General features: G+C 43.3%; 1 protein-coding gene across 4 annotated transcripts in view; it reads right to left on the reverse strand.

The window, feature by feature from the left end:
• Nucleotides 1-24,147, reverse strand: part of PHTF2 (putative homeodomain transcription factor 2) — a 183,955-nt gene that overhangs the window by 106,455 nt on the left and 53,353 nt on the right. For 3 of the 4 annotated variants that reach the window (XM_073238948.1, XM_073238946.1, XM_073238949.1), the window contains exon 3: nucleotides 5,490-5,588. The exons of the other annotated variant lie outside the window; for it this stretch is intronic. In XM_073238948.1, coding sequence (XP_073095049.1) covers nucleotides 5,490-5,588 — 99 coding nt within the window. The remainder of the gene's footprint in view (nucleotides 1-5,489; nucleotides 5,589-24,147) is intronic. 4 annotated transcript variants of the gene reach the window in all.

The raw sequence follows: 24,147 nt of genomic DNA on the forward strand, positions 1-24,147 counted from the left end.
CCCTATGTTTATCACAGCACTATTTACAATAGCCAAGATACGGAAACAAGAAAAGTATCCATCAGTAGATGAACAGATAAAGAAGCTGTGTACTTATACACAATGGAATATTATTTAGCCACAAAAAGAAAAGAAATCCTACCATTTGCAACAACATAGATGGAGCTAGAGGCTATTATGCTCAGTGAAATAAGCTAGTTGGAGAAAGATAAGTACCAAATGATTTTACTCATTTGTGGAGTATAAAAATAATGCAAAACTGAAGGAATAAAACAACAGCAGACACACTTCCCCCATGGGGAGGGTGGGTGGGGAGGGAGGAGAAGGGGATTAAGGAGTATTATGATTAGCACACATAATGTAGGTGGGGCACAGGGAAGGCAGTATAGCACAAAGACAAGTAGTGACTCTAGCATCTTACTATGCTGATGGACAGTAACAGCAAATGGGGAATGTGGGAGGGACTTGGTAATATGAGTGAATGTAGTAACCACAATGCTGGTCATGTGAAACCTTCGTAAGATTGTATATCAATGGTACCTTAATAAACACACACAAAGAAACAAAGTAAAACTGGAGGAACAAAATAGCAGACTCAGACTCCAAGGGACTAGTAATCACTAGTTCCCCAAAGGGAATGGGGGGATGGTGGGTGGGGAGGGAGGGAGAAGGGGATTAAGAGGCACTATAATTAGCACTCACAATATAGGTAGGTCACCAGGAAGGTAGTACAGCACAGGGAAGACAAGTAATGACTCTGTAGCATCTTACTAAGCTGATGGACAGTTACTGCAATGGGGGTGGGTGAGGACTTGACAGTATAGCTAAATGTTGAACCACAGCATTTTTCATGTGAAACTTTCATAGGATTGTATATCAGTGATATTTAAATAATAATAGTAATAATAATAAATCTAACAACCTTAGACTGTAGTCTGTTGATACGACAGTATTTACTCTCTTTGCTTTTAGGAAGAAAAATCCTTCAACACTTGGAAGCAATTTTAAGAAAATGGAATTTAGTACTATTATGTAGCCAAGTTATATACAAAGAGAAAGTAAATTAGAAAATCTGTATTCCCTTTAAAATAATTTGTTTCACTGTTTTTAAAAGCAGGGATGCTTACTAAGGGCACAGAACTAAATGTCTAGATTTAAACTCCAGTCTTCCCACTTATTAACTCTATGGTTTCAGTCAAATTACTCTAACCTCTCTGTGTTTCCTCATTTACTGTAATAAAGAGAGACTTCTGGAGATGTTATTTATTTCTTATTTAGTAGAGAGAGATTTCTGAAGGAATCATGGTTAACTATGGTAAATTATGGGTTAAAGAAATTATGGGTAATTATGGTAAATTATTTTACTTTGAAAGTAAAAGTAAAAAGAGTGTTGGTAATTGGTAATTCACTAAAAATAAATGTTTATGCCACCCAAGACAGCACTGAGAGATTGTCTATCTCTAAAATAACCACCTAAACACAGCAGCGTGGGCTGCCTGGGACCTCAATTTGGATGGAAGGCCCCAGCCCTGGTTTCTGAAAGATTAGGGCTTCTGGTTTCTACTCCCTTGCCAGCTGAGGCAGTTACTGTTGTTAATAATGGTAATAGCAGTAATGGTTAGCATTTATTACTTATGGAGTGCCAGACACACCTTCCATTTATTAGCTCATGTAATCCTAACAGCTCCATGAAGGAGGTGTTACTGCTATCCCTTCTTCACAGTTACAAAAACTGTAAATTGCACAGAGTTAAACAATAAGTACTAGAAAATAGTAATTCAAATCCATATGCACTGGCTGCACAGCTGATCCCATACCCACCAATAATTCCTTCACATCCTTACACAAAACCACCCTTTGGTCTCTTGCCTTGGCTCTGCTCACTATAAGGTGTCTGGGGAGGGTGGCAATTAACCCCTGATTATTGTCAGATGTTTCTGCCTCTACTGACTCTCCACAGCTGCCATGCCAACAGAGAAGCTATCAGGCCCTGTTAAGAAAACAAATGAGGATACACAAAACTCTTCATGAAGTCCAATTTAACCCTAAAAATATGTAAAATAGTTAATATTATTAGTAATCACAGGGCAACTATAAGGATTAAATCTGCTAATACATACTGAGTTAACAAGAGTAACAGACACAAAGAGCTCAATAAAAGCTATTATGTAATTTCAATGAATTACCTAATGCTTCCTTTTCCTTCATATTTGCAGCATGATGCAAGGAAGGAATGCACATGCCTTATTTGCATTCTTTTAGTATTTATCATAGGATATACTTTGGTTTATTATTCTAAAACATCACCTTGTCTAAATCATGTATACATAATATGAATCAAGACTATAGCACCTTCCTTGTTTACATATTTCTAACAGTTTACTATAAATAGCATGAAAAGCTGTATCATATTTTTAGAGCAATTTAAATGCCAAGAATATTAACATATCTTGGCTATTAAATAACTTTGTATCTTAGAAAATACCTAACATATCATTGCTGCTCATTCAATCATTTGAAATAAAGCATGAGATCATGAAACACCTAAATGATTCAAAATCAAATATTAATTTGTTTGACTTCCTTTCATTTACCTATATAGGGTAAAATTAAAATGGAGAACAAGTTAAGATAAATTGCTCCTCAGTGCGTAGTCCAGACTCCCCAGAATTAGAATCTAAGAGACCTGAGCCACTGTCATCATTGGTCAAGAAAAGGTTTGCTATAATTCCAAGAATCCAGGTTTTGCTACTAAGAATGACTATAGGTATGCCTACAGAAGTTATACTTTTAATCTTCACTATGTAGGTTAGGAAAACCATGTAGAGAGAGAAAGAAAATATTCACTTACAGTATTTGTTAAATTTATAAGGAACCATTTATCTATATAATAAGATTGTGCTGTAGTACTAATCTGTGTCAAGTGCTTTGTAAAAGATTTGTAATCTTATGCTGTTCAATCCAGTATTAACTTCTTATACTGATGAAATGAGGCTTTAGAGGTGTCAGAAGGTTTTACACCTAGTATTTGGGGCAGAAACCCAAGCTCTGACTTACAATTCCATGCCCTTTCCACTGCATCACATTCTTTTGTGTAATTCGTCAGCATTTTCCTAAGTCTGTTCCACAGATAATTGGGAGGCAAGGAGGAGGGGAAGTTCAGTCAACTAAACTGAGAAATGATATCTTCTTTATCCGTCTCTTAGGCAGCTGGTAACAATGCACGTTATTCAAACTTTAAAATCCTGTAATCATAAAATTTACTTACCTTTGTCTAACTCAATACTTCCCAAACTTATTTAACTTCAAAATCCCTCAATTCTACTAATGCCTATTAATACCATACAGAACACACTTTAAGAAATGCTGCTACAGGTTAAAGAATTATATTTAATGTAACAGATATTCAGCATAGAGGAACTATACTGCATATTACCACTAAATAAATTAAATCAAGTCACTTTAAGTAAGTGTCTAGCTTGGTGCATGGCACATCATAGGCTCTCAACATAATAACAAAGAACTACATGAAGTAAAAGTTTAATGCAAGTATTGTCTACTGATAGCACTGTTACCAAAACAGCAAATGTTTACCAAGTAGCACCTATAAGGTAAGACACAGAAATAAATAAAGGAGATACAAAGGTAATGATTCCTACCCTTATGGAGTAGCAGAGGAGATTAATTACACTGCAAGTCAGGCTGTGCTAGAATAAAGTACCAACACAGAGGAAGAAGAATAAACGAATTTATAAAAGAGATTCTTCTGTAATTGCTGTTATATAGAACAATAAATTTATAACTATACCATGAACATCTCAGGATGTATTTATCTAGAATGGTGAAAAAAAGAGCACGACCTCTCTGTATATTCCCTGTCCCTATGCAGAAAGGATAACTCCCATTTCAATTTGCTCCTTTAAGGAATGCTGTTAAGCACTATTAGAGTCACATCAGAGAGACTCAGAAGCTGACCTGAATAAACTCCTAGTGGCAAGACAGAACAATCAGATCATTCATAAACGCAACAGCCTGAAACACACCAAATATCTTTAAAACCAAGAGTTCACAATAATAATTAAAATCAAACAACAGCATTGACCTTTGGAGGATGCGAAGTAACTACAACATTACTTTATAAACTTGAAATAAGAGAATCAAGAAAAATAAGCACTACACTACTGCCATGAAAAGAACACACACAACTTTTCTATGGGAGCACTAGCAGGGAAGTAATTCAGTCCCCATGAGAGTATGGAAGATGTCCTTGAGGGAAAGATACTAGCTTTGAGTTTTAAGTATCAACTTGAGTTAGTTATTTTAAAAAAGAGCGAAGTGTACATCCCAGGCAGTAAGGTGAAAAGCATCATGAAGAGACTTCAAAAAGTTGATTTGTTAGAAGGTTGGAGTTTGTAAAAGTAGAAGGCTGAGTCTAAAGGCTAATTAAAATGAGATCTGAAAAATCCTTAAAGGGCTTCAGATATAAACCCACACCTATATGGTCAATTAATATCTGACAAAGGAGCCAAGAACATACAATGGGGGAAAAAACAGTCTCTTCAATAAATGGTGTTGGGAAAACTGGACAGTTATGTGCAAAAGAATGAAACTGGATCACTGCCTAACACCATACACAAAAATAAACTCAAAATGGATTAAAGACCTAAATGTAAGAACCTGAAACCATAAAGCTACTAGAAGAAAACAGGCAGTAAACATTAGAAACTTTGTTTAGAAAAAATTTAGAAATTTTTTTCTGGATATGTCTCTCAAGGCAAGGGAAACAAAAGTAAAAATAAACAAGTGGGACTATATCAAACTAAAGAGCTTCTGCACCGCAAAGGAAATCACCAACAAAATGAAAAGGTAACCTACTATATGGGAGAATATATTTGCAAATGATGTATCTGATAAGGGGCTAATATCTAAAATACATAAAGAACTCATACAACTCACACCTAAAAAAAAAAAGTAATCTGATTAAAAAATGGGTAGAGGACCTAAAGAGACATTTTTCCAAAGAAGACATACAGATGACCAACATGAAAAGATGCTCAACATCACTAATCATCAGGGAAATGCAAATCACAACTACAATGAGGTATCACCTCACACCAGCCAGAATGGATACTATCCAAAAGATAAGAAATAATAAGAGTTGGCAAGGATGTGGAGAAAAGGGAATTCTCATACACTGCTGCTGGGACTGCAAATTGATGCAGCCACTACAGAAGGCAGTGTTCAGGTTTCTCAAGAAACTAAAAACAGAAATACCATATGATCCAGCAATTCCACTTCTGGCTATCTACCCAAAGAAAATAAAATCATTAACTCAAAAAGATACACCCTCATATTTATTGTAGCATTATTTAAAATAGCCAAGATATGGAAGTAATGCAACTGTCCATCAATAGATAAGTGAATAAAGAAAATGTGGTACATATATAGAATGGAATATTATTCAGCCATAAAAAAGAAAGAAATCTTGCCATTTGTGAAACATGGATGGATCCAGAGGGTATTATTCTAAGTGAAATAAGTTGGTCAGAGAACGATGAACATCGTATGATTTCACTTACATAGGGAATCTGAAAAACAAAACAAATGAACAAAACAAAATTCACAGAAAATTGATAGCTAGTTACCATGGGAATGGAAGGGAGGTTAAATAGGTAAAGGGGATAAAGAAGTATAAACTTTAAATTATAAAATAATTTAGTTACAGGGATGGGAGTATAGCATAGGAAATACAGTTCATAATATTATAATATCTCTGTATGGTGACAGATGATAACTACATTTATCACAGTAAGCATTTAATAATGTATATAACTGAATTACTAAGTTGTTCATCAGAAACCAATATGATATAGTACATAAACTATATTCCAATTAAAAAAAGATTAAATAAATAAATAAAAGATAAATCCTTAAAAGGCCCTGTGAAGACAGTTGGGAGTTTAAACCATAAATGAAAATAAGTCTTTGAAGAGTGTTATTAAAATAGTAAGTAACAAGGTCAATTTTTTTATTTAAGATGAATCACTCTAGTGGCTATGAGGAGAAAATATTTAACTGGAACAAGAATGAAGAAACAATAAAGGAAGGGGATCACAGCAAATTTGAGGAATAAAAGAATGGTTACAAGAAAAACAAATTTAGATGGAACTTTATGTGTTCCCATAGTGCTTTAAATTAATTCTCCAGATACTCAGTAAGTCCATCCTAAATATTATTTAAAGGCTAATGGCTGCAAATTCTAGCAGGACATTATTTTTGTAGAGAGAGAAAGTAAGTCTTGGTAATAAGTCTTTGATCCTAAAAGTCAAACTGTACTGGTAAAACTAAATGCACTGAAATTTACTCCTTGTGAAGTAAATGCAATGAGGCTTCACCTAGCAATTTTTCCTAGTTTTCTAGCAGTAAATAAATATAAATCACACAACAAAGTGTTACAGTGGCCATAAACAGTAATTAAAATTTATCCTGCTGTCTACCATTTTGAGATTGGAAAAATTAGACCTCATCCTCTGACTCCTCTAAGCTCCAAAAAAACTAAATTTTAGTAAGGCCATTTTACTTTGTTTTAATATACTTTAACCTGTTTTGAGCTATGCACCAACCCATTTCTCCACAAACCATTGCAAACCAGAATTCTATCTGTAATTCTAATCCCATCACAATGGGTGCGCTAAAAGATACCAAAAACAGAGAGCAAACTAAAGCAAGATTTCATTTTAAACGACTAGGTATAATGTACCCTAATAAGGGTATTAATTTGGGACAAATTCAAATGGGAAATATTTAGGTTGTTCACCTGTGGGTAAAACTGTAATAGTTCCAGAATATCTCACCTGGCTTTAGTGCATCTGCATATCAACAGGGGTTTCTCAGGGATGGAGAATGCTTCATTTCCATATCAATGGGTATTACCTGGGCAACTAAGGGCTTATCTGAACCTGGGAGGGTGGGAGGAGGTCTTGCTTGCTTCTGCCAGAGCAGGAAAGAGATGACCCTGGACTGCAGTTTGTAAGCAATAAATAGGTTTTAAACTTTTTTTCTTCCTTTGACTGATTTTGGTTTTAGAGGTATTTTGCCCTGGGATTTCCTCTCCCTGGAGTTACAATACCATCTCCAGCATTTTATTCTTGTGAATTAATCTTTGGTATTGAATTAACAGCTTCCATCTGAATAAACTCCATGGGCTGTTTGTTGGCCAAGAGCAATTTAGCTAAGTTATTCTTTAGGATTCTTTAGGAACTATAAATACATAGTGTAAAGGAGTGCAGACAGCATTAAGAGTCAGGAAAAAGAACTAATAAAACTTAGCTAAACCTTAACAGCAGACCATTCCGGAATAGTAAGAGATTCAATGTCTAAACTTAGAGAGAGACCAGATCAAAGGAAGAGAGAGCGAGAGGCCAGCCAAGGGCCATCTGAATCCTAGTTTACTAAATCCCCATGGTTTACAGCCCTGATATTCACCCTGGCAGGGCCCTTGCTTATTTTTATACTGCTTCTCACTTTAGGTCCCTGTATCTTAAACCGGCTAATAGCCTTTGTTAGGGAAAGAGTGAGTGCTGTTCAGGTGCTAATGCTGAGACCACAGTATCATTCACTCACACAGCAGGAAGAAACAAACATTCCATGATTGGAATGGTCAAAGGAAAGTGGGGAAATGTAGAATCTAAGCATTAGTAAGATTAGTAAATTAGCATAAGCATAGCCATCTTAGAAACCTAGAAACCATTTTCTGAGAGTGTGACTCAGAGGAAAAAAAAAAAAAAAAAAAAAACCCTGGGCCTGGGTAAGGCCTTGAAAAACAAGTTAATCATGAGCACCGGGTGGTGGGCAGCTGTGACCCTTGGTCAGCTAACCTTGGTCAGTAAATCTTACATACCAAGCTTATCGTGCAGAACCTCCCTAACCATTGAGGAGTAGTCTTACCCTGCCCTTGCTTAACCCCAGGATATATGTCTTGCAAGAATAATGTATAGTTATAGAAAATTGCTATGAGTTAAGTGCTTTGAAATTGCTATATAAACCCTTGGCTCTGAGTGCTCGGGGTCCTTGTTGAGACCCGCTGCATCGGGCTGACTTGGACCTCAGCTAGCTAGCTGAATAAAGACTTTGCTTGAATTTACATCTCTATGCCTGTGTAGTTTGTTCTCTGGGGAAGCCTCGGAAGCCTGGACCCTAACATTTGGGGGCTCGTCCGGGATTCGAGCGGCTTCCCTGAGAACAAAGGACAGCTGGAAGCAAGGTCTAATTGTCTGGACGGGGCAGTGTAATTCGAGGGTCGCCCCCTCGTGTCTGCATAAGTCCATTATAAAGCGAGAGTCGCCATCCCGTGTATGGTCTCGAGTTAGTGGTCCCGAGTGAGGAAGTCCGGTCTGGTAGTCCCGGCCCCCAGGTTAGTGACCCTGGGTAAAAGTCCAGGTAACCAATCCTGGCCCTAGGGTCCGAGTGACTCGGCCTTAAGAAGGCAAATCCGATCGGCAGAAAACTGGCACCCGAGGAGAAAAAGATCGAGCTCGTCACCCTGCGGCAGTCCGAGTGGACGCCCTTCGGGAGAATTACGAGAGTTTTTGAGGACCCTGAAAGTGGTGAGTGTGGTGCGCACCAGAGTGAGAGAAGGACCGGTCCGAACGAGTGCGATCAGATGTGGTGTGTATGTTTGGTGTTATCATTGATTGTTTTACTGTGTTTTGGTTTTGGTTTATATTTCTTTTTGCACTTCTCATTTTAAGTTTCCTTGTTCTAAAGTTCTCCTGCTCTCTCCATTCCTCCTTTCTGCCACTACATCATTCCCTGCTGGCACGGGTCGGGCAATTAAGAGCCATTAGGGCGCCCGCCGCTAGAAGACTCCCGTGACAGGATAAGGGGGTCACAGCCGCGAATCCCAGATAAATTCGCGTCCCCCGCGGAAGAAAAACTGTGCAACGACAGGCACTCGTTCACAAGCACATACAACAGTCATTTTGTTTGTCTGTTCCTCCTTTCTGCCACTACATCATTCCCTGCGGGCACGGGTCGGGCAATTAAGAGCCATTAGGGCGCCCGCCGCTAGAAGACTCCCGTGACAGGATAAGGGGGTCACAGCCGCGAATCCCAGATAAATTCGCGTCCCCCCGCGGAAGAAAAACTGTGCAACGACAAGCACTCGTTTATAAGAATATACAACAGTCATTTTGTTTGAAGTGGCATCTTCATCCTTCGCCTTTGTCTCGCTCATATTCTTTTTCCTTCTTCTTTCTCACCATGGGTCAGACTCAGGCTACTCCTAAGAGTTTGATCCTCTCCCATTTCCCCAAGGTCAAGGAACAGGCCTTAAGTATGAGCCTTGGCATCAAGAAGGGTAAGCTCGACACCTTTTGCTCAGTCGAGTGGCCTTCCTTCGGAGTAGGCTGGCCGGCCCAGGGGTCTCTTTCTTTGGACCTTATTGGCAAGATCAAAGCCATTATCCCCTGGCCAGGTCCTGAGGGCCACCCTGACCAACTTCCCTATATTCTTGTCTGGGAAAAATTGGCCGAAAATCCCCCTTCCTGGTTGGAGCCCTTTTTGGTAGAGAAACCTCATACTGACCCACAAAAGACCTCCGTCCTAGTTGCCCAGGAAAAATCAAAGCCCTCTGATCGCAGGGCCAGAAATCCTGTGCGCCCAAGTGCGCTGCCTGTCCTCCCCGACAGTTCTCCTCTTTACCCCCTCCCGCCGATTGAGCAGCCACCCCCGTATGCAGAGGAGAGGGGTGAAGCTGCCGGGGGGATAGAAAATGCAGCTAGAGAACCCAGCAGGAACCAGGCGGCTGCAGCTTCCCCAGATTCTTCAGCAGAGGGAGGCGGGAGGCCGGAAAGAGCTTCCTCACACTCCCCCGCCCTGGCCCCAAGCTGGGCGCCAGGTAGAACTGGAGGAATGCAGCTAAGGTCTCGAGGGGCCAGGGAACAAGAAGGGGAGGCTCCCTCCTCCACCTCAAAAGGAGCAGTGCCAGTTCTGCCTGTGCGTGCCATCGGTACCGGCATTGCTCAGCAATATCAATATTGGCCCTTTTCATCTAGTCCCCTTTATAATTAGAGGACTCAGAATCCTCCCTTCTCAGAAGACCCCAAGTGTCTTATAGGTTTAGTGGAGTCCATTATGTTTACCCATCGTCCCACATGGGACGACTGCCAGCAATTACTCCGCACTCTCTTCACAACGGAAGAACGAGAGCGTATCCTCAATGAAGCCAGGAAAAATGTCCTCGGAGAAAATAGAAGACCCACTACCCTCCAGCCCATCATCGACGAGGCGTTCCCACTTACGCGCCCAGATTGGGACTTCGGAACTGCAGAAGGTAGGGAGCATCTCCGGGTCTACCGCCAGACTCTGATGACCGGTCTCCGGGCGGCCGCCAGACGGCCCACTAACTTGGCTAAGGTAAAAACTATTGTTCAGGGGGAAATGGAAAGCCCAGCCGCGTATCTGGAAAGGCTGTTTGATGCTTACCGGCAGTATACCCCCATAAACCCGGAAGCAGAGGAACATAGGTCAGCTGTAGTCCTCTCATTCATCAACCAGGCAGCCCCCGATATCCGGAGAAAACTCCACAAGCGGGAGGACCTAGGGGAGATCTCTATTAGAGAGCTGCTGCAGCAGGCAGAGAAGGTCTTCAATGCTAGAGAAACTCCGGAAGATAGAGAAGAAAGGCTGAGGAAAGAGAAATGGGTAATGCAGGAGAAAAATAGGAAAGAAGACAGAGAATTTCAGAAAAGGGAGAACAAGAAGCAGAGGGAAGAGATGGCCAAGATATTCCTGGCCGGGGTGAAGGAGGGCCCTAGGCCACCTCAAAGAACAGGACCCCGTCAATCCCGACTAGGACAAGATCAGTGCGCTCTGTGTAAGAAATATGGACATTGGAAGAGGGAGTGCCCCCAAAGGAGGGAACAAGGGAGAGGGAACCCTGTTAAGACCCTGCACCTAGGAGAGGAGGATTGACAGGGACGGGGCTCGGCACCCCTCCCCGAGTCCTGGGTAACCCTGTGCGTGGAGGGGACTCCCATTGGGTTTATGGTAGATACTGGGGCACAGTATTCAGTTCTCAACCAGGCCCACAGCCCCCTAAACCCAGGACGCACAAGTATAGTCCAGGGAGCGACAGGGTCCAGGAAATGTGCCTGGACTACTAACAGAAAAGTGGACCTAGGAAGGCATCAGGCCTCTCACTCATTCCTGGTCGTACCCAAAAGCCCCGCACCGTTGCTGGGCAGAGACTTATTAACCAAGGTCGGAGCTCGCATTCATTTTGAACCCGAAGGGATAAAAATCATGGACAAAGAAGGGCAGCTCCTACAACTGGCGCATGTGTTAACTCTTTCCCTGGCTGATGAACATCGTCTGTTTCAGGCGGATCAAGAAAAGGGGGGCCGGGGAGAGATGGACTCTTGGGTACAAAAGTTCCCTTCCGCATGGGCCGAGACCGGAGGAATTGGTCTCGCTAAACACCTATCCCCGGTTGTTGTTCAACTCAAAGCCGCAGCTCTACCCATCCGGGTCCGGCAATATCCAATGCCAGAAGAAGCTAAGAAAGGGATAGCACCCCATATCCATAGACTGTTAGAGACAGGAATCCTTAAGACCTGCCAATCTGCATGGAATACGCCTCTGCTTCCAGTGAGAAAGCCTGGCAGTAAAGATTATATGCCAGTGCAAGACTTGCGGAAAGTCAATGAGAAGGTAGAAGACATCCATCCTACAGTGCCTAACCCTTACACCTTACTCAGGCACCTGCCACCCACGCATGTGTGGTATACTACTCTGGACCTGAAAGATGCCTTCTTTAATATTCCACTCTCTGAAGTTAGTCAGCCTTTGTTTTCCTTTGAGTAGCAAGAGCCAGGGGGAGGAAGAAAAGAGCAGCTTACCTAGACTAGACTGCCTCAGGGCTTCAAGAACTCTCCCACCTTATTCAATGAAGCCCTAAGCCAGGACTTGGAGCCCTTTCGCAGGAGCCACCCCCACGTGACGTTGTTGCAGTATGTAGATGACCTGATGCTAGCCACAGAAACCCGTGAAGAGTGCGAAGAAGCCACGGGGAACTTGCTGGCTGAACTAGGTGAACTGAGATATCGAGCCTGCGCCAAGAAAGCCCACATCTGTCAGAAGTCAGTAGTCTACTTGGGGTACACAATATCTAATGGGGCCAGGTGGCTAACACAGGCCATGAAGCAAACTGTCCTAGCTATCCCCATCCCTTCCTCACCCCGGGGAGTGAGAGAATTTCTTGGCTCAGCCGGGTTTTGCAGGCTCTAGATTCCAGGGTACGCAGAAATAGCCCGACCACTATATGAAACAACCAAAGAAGGGCCGGGCTGGCAATAGATGCAGGAACAACAAGAGGCGTGTGACAGACTAAAAGAAGCTCTCCTCCGGGCCCCCGCCCTATCTCTGCCAGACCCAGAAAAACCCTTTATCCTGTTTGTAGATGAAAAGAAGGGAGTGGCTAAAAGAGTTCTGGCTCAGCAGCTGGGCCCGTGGAAGAGACCTGTGGCTTATTTGTCCAAGCGGCTAGACCCAGTGGCCTCCGGGTGGCCACCTTGTCTGCGTATCCTAGCAGCCATCGCTCTACTGGTAAAAGAGGCAGACAAGCTGACTTTTGGCCAAAATCTGAGAATAACAGCCCCACATACCGTGGAGGAGATCCTCAAGCATCCTCCAGGAAAATAGATGACGAACGCAAGACTCACCCAATATCAAGGGCTCCTACTAGATTCTCCCCGAATCGCCTTCTCTGACCCGGTAACCCTAAATCCTGCCACCCTTCTGCCAGACCCAGATCTGACGACCCCCATCCATGACTGTAGAGATATCCTTTCCGAAATTATCCAGGTGCGAGCAGACCTGAAAGACACACCGTTACTGAACTGTGAGCTAAATTGGTATACGGATGGGAGCAGCTTTGTGCAGGAGGGGGTCAGGAGAGCAGGGGCAGCAGTAGTAACCCACGATGGGGAAGTTGTCTGGAGCACAGCTCTGCCCCCTGGCACCTCGGCACAGAAGGCGGAACTTATTGCTCTCGCTGAGGCCCTGGAAAGAGCAGAAGGAAAGCGGACCAACATTTACACAGATAGCAGATACGCCTTTGGCACTGTCCATGTCCATGGTGCCATCTACCGAGAAAGAGGATTCCGTTCCGCGGAAGGGAAGGGACTGAGGAATCTGCAAGAAGTCCAAAGACAATTAGCTGCTGTTGAAAAACCTAAAGCGGTAGCAGTTATACATGTACCGGGCCACCAATCAAAGAAGACACCCGAGGCCATCGGCAACAGCCATGCAGATGCAGAAGCTAAGAGGGCAGCCCTCTCGGACTCTCTTGTGCTTGCGGCCCTTGAAATACCCATACCTGAACTGCCCGCACTGCCGCCCAAACCTGAGTATTCCCCTCAAGATCTTGAGTGGATTAGGAAACAAGTCCCGGGGGAAGTGTTTGGAGAGGGACATTGGGGTAGGGACCAGGAGGGTAGATTGATCTTGCCAGAAGCATTAGGACAGTACCTGCTTGCTAATCTGCATAAGTCCACCCATCTAGGTGGAAAAAAAACTGCTCAGCCTTTTCCAGTCTGCGCAGTTGGTGTTTCCCCACCAGAATGAGGTGACTTGCCAGATCATGAAAGAATGCAGTAGCTGTGCAATGCTAAGACCAGCCCCAAGAGGGCTGCACCCAGCAGGTACCCGGGAAAGGGGGAGGGCTCCAGGGAGGAATTGGGAAATAGACTTCACCGAAATAAAACCAGGGAAGTATGGATACAGGTATTTGCTAGTTATGGTAGATACTTTCTCTGGGTGGGTGGAGGCCTTTCCAATCAAGCATGAGACTAGCCAGGTAGTAGCAAAAAGATTAATTGAAGAAATCATCCCCAGATATGGGGTCCCTGAAGCAATAGGTTCCGATAACGGCCCGGCTTTCGTTAGCAAAGTCCTGCAAGGACTAGCCCTAGCTTTGGGAGTAGATTGGAAGTTACATTGTGCTTATAACCCACAAAGCTCTGGGCAGGTAGAGAGAATGAATCGGACCTTGAAAGAGACCCTTTCTAAATTGGTATTGGAGACTGGTGGTGACTGGGTGACTCTCCTTCCCTTAGCCATCTTCCGCGCTCGGAACTCCCCCTATGTACATGGTTTAACTCCATTTGAGATAATGTATGGGGCCTCTCCACCTATAACTCGACAAGTGCAGCTTCCCGATGCAGAAGACCCGGCCCCTGACTATCTGAATGTGTTGCAAGTTCTTGCTAAAGTGCAGCAAGAAATCTGGCCCCTGATCAGAGCATATTATGAGGGCGGGAAAATTCCGAGCCCGGAACATGGCATAGTCCCAGGGGATACAGTATGGGTGAAAAGACATCAAGTGAAGACTCTCGAGCCCAGGTGGAAAAGACCTTATGTTGTATTGTTTACCACCCCCACTGCTCTCAAGGTTGATGATATCGCTCCCTGAGTACACCACACCCACGTTCGGAAAGTCCTGCCTCATAAAGACCCAGGGGCCCGTAAGGAAAAGTGGAAGGTGCAACAGCATCCTGCCAATCCCCTAAAACTACACTTAAGCCGAAGATGAAAGAGATCCTGCTAATAAGCTCCTTAGTATGGATCTTCATGAGAGCCACATCTGTGGAGATCAGAGGCACCAACCCCCATCAACCAAGGAACCTGACCTGGATGCTGATTGATAGTGACAATGGGGAAGTCATCAACTCCACACAACACAGTGCGCCAATCGGAACCTAGTAGCCTGACCTGTATTTCTGCTTTCGACAGATCAACCCCGTTTACCGATCCATCCCTCCAAATTTGGCTCGCTCTCATGAGTTTTATGCTTGCCCAGGAACAGGTAAAAGAAGGCACTGTGGGGGGGGGCATGACTTCTTTTGTGCCAGCTGGGACTGTGTAACCTCGAACGATGGGGATTAGAGATGGACAGTTACAAAAATCGATTCTGTCAAATTTACTTATGTCAACAAGGGCATCCCTCGTCACCAGCCTATGACCCTTTACAAAACCAAGGCTTGTGACAAAACGGACCAGGATTGGGTAAAAGTTCAATTCACCGAGACGGGCAAAAACACTGAGGTATCGCGCTGGATAAATGGACTAGCGTGGGGAATAGTGTATTATAAATATGGGGGGCATGCTGGCTCGACCCTCATCATTAAATTAACCGTGTCAACTCCCACCGCTGCCGTAGGTCCCAACTCGGTTATAAATCCCCAGAAACCTTCAATCCAGGACAAGGGCCTGAGCAAAAAGGATGAGAAAATGCCGACCAGAACGCTTGCTCCAGAGCCCACGAGAGGACAGAGTCCATCGACCTCTGGGTTATGGGCCCAGCACACCCCCTCCGGGTTAGATAATCCCATGTGGGAAATGGTGCAGGCAGTTGTAGAGACTCTTAACCACACCACTTCCTCCCTCACCGATCCCTGTTGGCTATGCTACCCAGGTTCACCCCCCTTCTATGAGGCAATCGGGATAAATGGCTCCTACACTATCAACAACTCCCATCCCACTTACTGGGACGGGAGACCGTGGGGACTTACAATCGCTCAAGTCTCAGTCGTTGGTACGTGTGTAGGCACAGTCCCGACGACCCAGAGCCAGTTATGCTCCTCCTATAATAACACTACGTGGGAGCAGGGAAAGTGGATTATACCCTCCTCGGGCTGGTGGCTCTGCTCAAAGACAGGCCTCACTCCGGCCCTATCCACCTCTGTGTTCAATGCTAACAGTGAGTTTTGTGTGCTGGTGGCCCTTCTACCTCGCCTAATGTATCATTCTCATGAATCTCTCCTTTCTTATTGGGAAGAAAGGCTGAGCCCCCACCGGAGCAAGAGGGAGGTTGTTACCGCCCTGACCATTGGAACCCTCTTCACCCTAGGGATGGCAGGGGCAAGCACGGGGGTTGCAGCCCTTGTAACTCGAGAAAAGGGGCTCACAGCCCTGAGGCTGGCAATCGACAGAGACCTAGAACAACTCCGACAGACAATATCAGACCTAGAGCAATCCCTCACCTCCTTGTCCAAGGTGGTCCTACAGAACCGAAGAGGCCTGGACCTCTTGTTCTTAAAGGAAGGTGGGTTATGCGCAGCCTTAAGAGAAGAGTGCTGTTTCTATGTAGACAAAACAGGTGCAGTCAGAGATTCCTTGGCCAAACTGAAAAAAGATTTAGAGAAGAGGCGTAAAGAATATGAAAGTAGCGAAGGCTGGTTTGAGTCTTAGTTCAAATACAAGCCTTGGTTTGCTACCCTTCTCTCGGCCATTGCGGGGCCGCTCGTCATCCTGCTGTTGCTGTTTACGATTGGCCCGTGCATAATTAACAGGCTTGTTAAGTTTGTGCAGGAAAGAATTGACACTGTCCAACTCTTAGTCCTTCGTCAAAGGTATCAGGACCCAGATGCCGCTGTGGAAGATTCCACAGTCTAATCAAGAAAAGGGGGGAAATGTAAAGGAGTGCAGAGAGCATTAAGAGTCAGGAAAAAGAACTAATAAAACTTAGCTAAACCTTAACAGCAGACCATTCCGGAATAGTAAGAGATTCAATGTCTAAACTTAGAGAGAGACCAGATCAAAGGAAGAGAGAGCGAGAGGCCAGCCAAGGGCTATTTGAATCCTAGTTTACTAAATCCCCATGGTTTACAACCCTGATATCCACCCTGGCAGGGCCCTTGCTTATTTTTATACTGCTTCTCACTTTAGGTCCCTGTATCTTAAACCGGCTAATAGCCTTTGTTAGGGAAAGAGTGAGTGCTGTTCAGGTGCTAATGCTGAGACGCAGTATCATTCACTCACACAGCAGGAAGAAACAAACATTCCATGATTGGAATGGTCAAAGGAAAGTGGGGAAATGTAGAATCTAAGCATTAGTAAGATTAGTAAATTAGCATAAGCATAGCCATCTTAGAAACCTAGAAACCATTTTCTGAGAGTGTGACTCAGAGGGAAAAAAATAAAAATAAAAAACCCTGGGCCTGGGTAAGGCCTTGAAAAACAAGTTAATCATGAGCACCGGGTGGTGGGCAGCTGTGACCCTTGGTCAGCTAACCTTGGTCAGTTAATCTTACATACCAAGCTTATCGTGCAGAACCTCCCTAACCATTGAGGAGTAGTCTTACCCTGCCCTTGCTTAACCCCAGGATATATGTCTTGCAAGAATAATGTATAGTTATAGAAAATTGCTATGAGTTAAGTGCTTTGAAATTGCTATATAAACCCTTGGCTCTGAGTGCTCGGGGTCCTTGTTGAGACCCGCTGCATCGGGCTGACTTGGACCTCAGCTAGCTAGCTGAATAAAGACTTTGCTTGAATTTATATCTCTATGCCTGTGTAGTTTGTTCTCTGGGGAAGCCTCGGAAGCCTGGACCCTAACAATAGCAGGTTAACACTAGTGTTTCATTTACTGTCAGGCCTTTCAAAGCTGGTACACATGCCTAATTTAGGCTGCAAATGGTAACCTACCAACTTTTTTCACCACTATGTCTGTTACCATGGTTAAAGATGAACTGACAAGACATTTGTAATATAACTGGCAAACATTATATCCTTGACTAACATTTCTACTTTAAATCTATCGAGAAAATGAAAAAGGTTGAAGATTAGTTTTCCAGTATGTCATAAAATATTTTTCTTGTCAACTCTGAACAGGTATATAAGAAGCTTTAATCATTAAAGAACTTAAACTCTATTCAAATAGCACTTTTTCTTCAATCTCCTCATACCTGTGTAAACAGCTACTTTAATTTTAGAGCACTATATCTGGCAACTGCTGTAGGGAAATGTTTCTTTTTAATGGAGTAACTATTCCATTTACCCAAAAAAAAAAAATCATAAGCAAGTAGGAGTGTCGGTGATGAGTTTGCTCTCCTTAGTTCTTGTCCCCTCCAAAACAAAGAATTGAAGGACAGAGACACAGTAGTGAAGCAGAATGAGTTTTATTTGAATATACTTTAAGGGAGGAATGGGCTAGAGTCAAGGTAGATAAAGGCAAGTTTACTTGCTTGTCTAGAGTAGGACAGAGAGAGTTGAAGACGTGCTTAAAGTCTGGAAAACAGAATGGAATAGCAAAGTGATGACCACTGGAAGAGCACAGAGATAAAATGTAATTAAGTTGAGCAGTAAAAAAGTTATTTGAAAATACCCACTCCAAGAAAGGATTCTGTCTTTCAAGGCTTTCAAGAATAGGGAGAAGGTAAAGGGTTGGTGGGGGGGGTGTGTGGAGTAGGCTTGTCATCTCATGATTCTATCTCTGGTGAGAGACAGTATGCCATTGTCTGTAGCCAGTCCTCTAGGTAATTCTGTATATCTCTCTAAGATAGTGGCTACTCCCAAGTACTGGGAACACCTCAGTTAAGACTGCTTGTCTTGCCTTAAGATAAGTCATTAGCTGATTACCAAAAAAATGTTAGTCTAACTTCCCAGTTCTCTTTCAAAAGTGGAATCTTAGCCTTAAAATAAGTCCCTCTTGTTCTTATTATGCTAATCTCAGCATTTTTTAGGAAAATTAATTATAATGCTTGTCCCTTGTCTCTGCCCTACCTCACCTGCATTAGTTAGGGCAAGTCTCAAGGCCAGCCCAGACTCAGAGCATGTGGAATGAACTCACACTGCAAAAGACTTGAGTCCTTTCTGGCTCTCTGGCTTAATCTGATTAACTCCCTTAGTTCTTAGTGGGCTCCACCCTCTTTTCATCCTGCTCATCTCTTTCTGCCTAACAAGAGCACTGCGATATTTCAAAGAAGTTATGTACTATGCAGAAATTCCTAGTTTTAACATATGAAAGTATTTGCAAAGCAAAAACAAAAACCTTCTATAACCAAATGCTCAACGTTTAAAGAGGACAAACAAAATAAATAATAAGCATTTCGGTGTCTATCTAGTCACAGTGTCTGAACATGATGAAAAGATGTCTCAAAAACTTTAAAAATATATAAAGACAGGGGCGGAGCCAGGATGGCGGCGTGAGTAGAGCAGTGGAAATCTCCTCCCAAAAACACATAGAGCTATGAAAATATAACAAAGAAAAATCTTCCTAAAATAGAGACCACAGGACACAGGACAACATCCAGACCACATCCACACCTGCAAGGAACCAGCGCCTTGCGAAGGGGGTAAGATACAAGCACCGGCCCGGCGGGACCCGAGCGCCCCTCCCCCCGGCTCCCGGCGGGTGGAGAGAAACCGGAGCGGTTTTTTTTTTTTTTTTTTTTGGCGAGCGCTTTTTGGAAGCCTTAGAGGGACGGGCCCCCGTTGCTGGGGAGGCAGGGTGGCGGGACCGGTGAGCAGGTGCCTGGGAACGGCGCCGGAGGACAAAGAATATCCCGCGTTTCTCCCTGCGGAACCGGCGGGCGGGTGCCTGAGACCGGTGCCTGAGGACGGAGGAGGTCGCGCGTTTTTCTTTTTTTTTTTTTTCTCTTTTTGGCGAGCGCTTTTTGGAAGCCTTGAAGGGACGGGGACCCCAGTGCTAGGGAGGCAGGGTGGCGGGACTGGTGAGCGGGTGCCTGGGACCGGCGCCTGAGGACAAAGAATATCCCACGTTTTTCCCTGCGGGACCGGTGGGCGGGTGCCTGAGACCGGCACTTGAGGACAGAGGAAATCGCGCGTTTTTCCCCTTTTTTTTTTCTCTTTTCTGCGAGTGCTTTTTGGAAGCCTAAAAGGGACAGGGACCCCGGTGCTAGGGAGGCAGGGCGGCGGGACTGGTGAGCGGGTGCCTGGGACTGGCACCTGAGGACAAAGAATATCCCGCGTTTTTCCCTGTGGGACCGGTGGGTGGGTGCCTGAGACCGGCACCTGAGGACGGAAGAAATCGCGTGTTTTTCCCCTTTTTTTCTCTCTTTTTGGCGAGTGCTTTTTGGAAGCCTTGAAGGGACAGGGACCCCGGTGCTAGGGAGGCAGGGCGGCGGGACTGGTGAGCGGGTGCCTGGGACCAGTGCCTGAGGACAAAGAATATCGAGCGTTGCTTCCCTGCGGGACCGGTGGGTGGGTGCTTTTTGGAAACCTTGAAAGGACAGGGACCCTGGTGCTAGGGAGACAGGGCAGCAGGACCAGTAAGCGGGTGCCTGGGACCGGCACCTGAGGAAAAAAAAAAAAAAAAAATCACTTGTTTTTTCCATTTTTTTCTTCTTTCTTTCTGTTCACTCTCTCTTTGTTGCTGTTGTTGTTTTGGTTTGGAGAGTGATTTTTGGATGTCTTAAAGGGGCAGGACAGGTCACTTAGACCAGAGGCAGGGAATCTGGGGATCTCTGGGCACTCTAACACCCTGGGCAGCAGGGAGCACAGAGGCCCCTTACAGAGATAAATAGCCTCCTGGCCGCTCCCCATCCAACGGGGCTCCACCATTTTGGAGGAACAGCCCCAGCCAGGCCAAGCCCAAAGCAACAGCGGAGATAAACCCCAAAGCAACTGGGTGGGAAGTAGAAACCCTGTCTGCGCACAGCTGCCCAGCACAAGCAACTAGAGGTCGCTATTCTCCCAGGAAAAGGCTACAAACCAACAAGAAGGGAAGCTCTTCCAGCGGTCACTTGTACCAGCTCTGCAAACTATCTCTATCACCATGAAAAGGCAAAACTACAGGCAGACAAAGATCACAGAGACAACACCTGAGAAGGAGACAGACCTAACTAGTCCTCCTGAAAAAGAATTTAAAATAAAAATCATGAACATGCTGACAGAGATGCAGAGAAAAATTCAAGAGCAATGGGATGAGATGCAGAGAAAAATGCAAGAGCAGTGGGATGAGATGCAGAGAAAAATGCAAGAGCAGTGGGATGAAGTCCGGAAGGAGATCACAGATGTCAGGAAAGAGATCACAGAAGTGAAACAATCCCTGGAAGGATTTATAAGCAGAATGGATAAGATGCAAGAGGCCATTGAAGGAATAGAAGCCAGAGAACAGGAACGTATAGAAGCTGACATAGAGAGAGATAAAAGGATCTCCAGGAATGAAACAACACTAAGAGAAATATGTGACCAATACAAAAGGAAAAACATTCGTATTATAGGGATACCAGAAGAGGAAGAAAGAGGAAAAGGGATAGAAAGTGTCTTTGAAGAAATAATTGCTGAAAACTTCCCCAAACTGGGGGAGGAAATAATCGAACAGACCATGGAATTACACAGAACCCCCAACAGAAAGGATCCAAGGAGGACAACACCAAGACACATAATAATTAAAATGGCAAGGATCAAGGACAAGGAAAGAGTTTTCAAGGCAGCTAGAGAGAAAAAGGTCACCTATAAAGGAAAACCAATCAGGCTAACATCAGACTTCTCAACAGAAACCCTACAGGCCAGAAGAGAATGGCATGATATACTTAATGCAATGAAACAGAAGGGCCTTGAACCAAGGATACTGTATCCAGCACGACTATCATTTAAATATGATGGTGGGATCAAACAATTCCCAGACAAGCAAAAGCTGAGGGAATTTGCTTCCCACAAACCACCTCTACAGGGCATCCTACAGGGACTGCTCTAGATGGGAGCACCCCTAAAAAGAGCACAGAACAAAACACACAACATATGAAGAATGGAGGAGGAGGAATAAGAAGGGAGAGAAGAAAAGACTCTCCAGACAGTGTATATAACAGCTCAATAAGCGAGCTAAGTTAGGCAGTAAGATACTAAAGAAGCTAACCTTGAACCTTTGGTAACCACGAATCTAAAGCCTGCAATGGCAATAAGTACATATCTTTCAATAGTCACCCTAAATGTAAATGGACTTAATGCACCAATCAAAAGACATAGAGTAATAGAATGGATAAAAAAGCAAGACCCATCTATATGCTGCTTACAAGAAACTCACCTTAAACCCAAAGATAAGCATAGACTAAAAGTCAAGGGATGGAAAAACATATTTCAGGCAAACAACAGTGAGAAGAAAGCAGGGGTTGCAGTACTAATATCAGACAAAATAGACTTCAAAACAAAGAAAGTAACAAGAGATAAAGAAGGCCACTACATAATGATAAAGGGCTTAGTCCAACAAGAGGATATAACCATTCTAAATATATATGCACCCAATACAGGAGCACCAGCATATGTGAAGCAAATACTAACAGAACTAAAGAGGGAAATAGACTGCAATGCATTCATTGTAGGAGACTTCAACACACCACTCACCCCAAAGGATAGATCCACCGGGCAGAAAATAAGTAAAGACACACAGGCACTGAACAACACACTAGAACAGATGGACCTAATAGACATCTATAGAACTTTACATCCAAAAGCAACAGGATATACATTCTTCTCAAGTGCACATGGAACATTCTCCAGAATAGACCACATACTAGCTCACAAAAAGAGCCTCAGTAAACTCCAAAATATTGAAATTCTACCAACCAATTTTTCAGACCACAAAGGTATGAAAGTAGAAATAAATTCTACAAAGAAAACAAAAAGGCTCACAAACACATGGAGGCTTAACAACATGCTACTAAATAATCAATGGATCAATGAACAAATCAAAATAGAGATCAAGGAATATATAGAAACAAATGACAACAACAACACTAAGCCCCAACTTCTGTGGGATGCAGCGAAAGCAGTCTTAAGAGGAAAGTATATAGCAATCCAGGCACACTTGAAGAAGGAAGAACAATCCCAAATGAATAGTCTAACATCACAATTATTAAAACTGGAAAAAGAAGAACAAATGAGACCTAAAGTCAGCAGAAGGAGGGACATAATAAAGATCAGAGAAGAAATAAACAAAATTGAGAAGAATAAAACAATAGCAAAAATCAACGAAACCAAGAGCTGGTTCTTTGAGAAAATAAACAAAATAGATAAGCCTCTAGCCCAACTTATTAAGAGAAAAAGAGAGTCAACACAAATCAACATAATCAGAAATGAGAATGGAAAAATCACGACAGACTCCACAGAAATACAAAGAATTATTAAAGACTACTATGAAAACCTATATGCCAACAAGCTGGAAAACCTAGAAGAAATGGACAACTTCCTAGAAAAATACAACCTCCCAAGACTGACCAAGGAAGAAACACAAAAGTTAAACAAACCAATTACAAGCAAAGAAATTGAAACGGTAATCAAAAAACTACCCAAGAACAAAACCCCGGGGCCGGACGGATTTACCTTGGAATTTTATCAGACACACAGAGAAGACATAATACCCATTCTCCTTAAAGTGTTCCACAAAATAGAAGAAGAGGGAATACTCCCAAACTCATTCTATGAGGCCAACATCACCCTAATACCAAAACCAGGCAAAGACCCCACCAAAAAAGAAAATTACAGACCAATATCCCTGATGAATGTAGATGCAAAAATACTCAATAAAATATTAGCAAACAGAATTCAACAGTATATCAAAAGGATCATACACCATGACCAAGTGGGGTTCATCCCAGGGATGCAAGGATGGTACAACATTCGAAAATCCATCAACATCATCCACCACATCAACAAAAAGAAAGACAAAAACCACATGATCATCTCCATAGATGCTGAAAAAGCATTTGACAAAATTCAACATCCATTCATGATAAAAACTCTCAGCAAAATGGGAATAGAGGGCAAGTACCTCAACATAATAAAGGCCATATATGATAAACCCACAGCCAGCATTATACTGAACAGCGAGAAGCTGAAAGCATTTCCACTGAGATCGGGAACCAGACAGGGATGCCCACTCTCCCCACTGTTATTTAACATAGTACTGGAGGTCCTAGCCACGGCAATCAGACAAAACAAAGAAATACAAGGAATCCAGATTGGTAAAGAAGAAGTTAAACTGTCACTATTTGCAGATGATATGATACTGTACATAAAAAACCTTAAAGACTCCACTCCAAAACTACTGGAACTGATATCGGAATACAGCAAAGTTGCAGGATACAAAATCAACACACAGAAATCTGTAGCTTTCCTATACACTAACAACGAATCAATAGAAAGAGAAATCAGGAAAACAATTCCATTCACCATTGCATCAAAAAGAATAAAATACCTAGGAATAAACCTAACCAAGGAAGTGAAAGACTTATACTCTGAAAACTACAAGTCACTCTTAAGAGAAATTAAAGGGGACACTAATAAATGGAAACTCATCCCATGCTCATGGCTAGGAAGAATTAATATCGTCAAAATGGCCATCCT

Source organism: Manis javanica, chromosome 6 (genome assembly GCF_040802235.1).
Source record: "Manis javanica isolate MJ-LG chromosome 6, MJ_LKY, whole genome shotgun sequence".
Classification (NCBI taxonomy): Eukaryota; Metazoa; Chordata; class Mammalia; order Pholidota; family Manidae; genus Manis; species Manis javanica.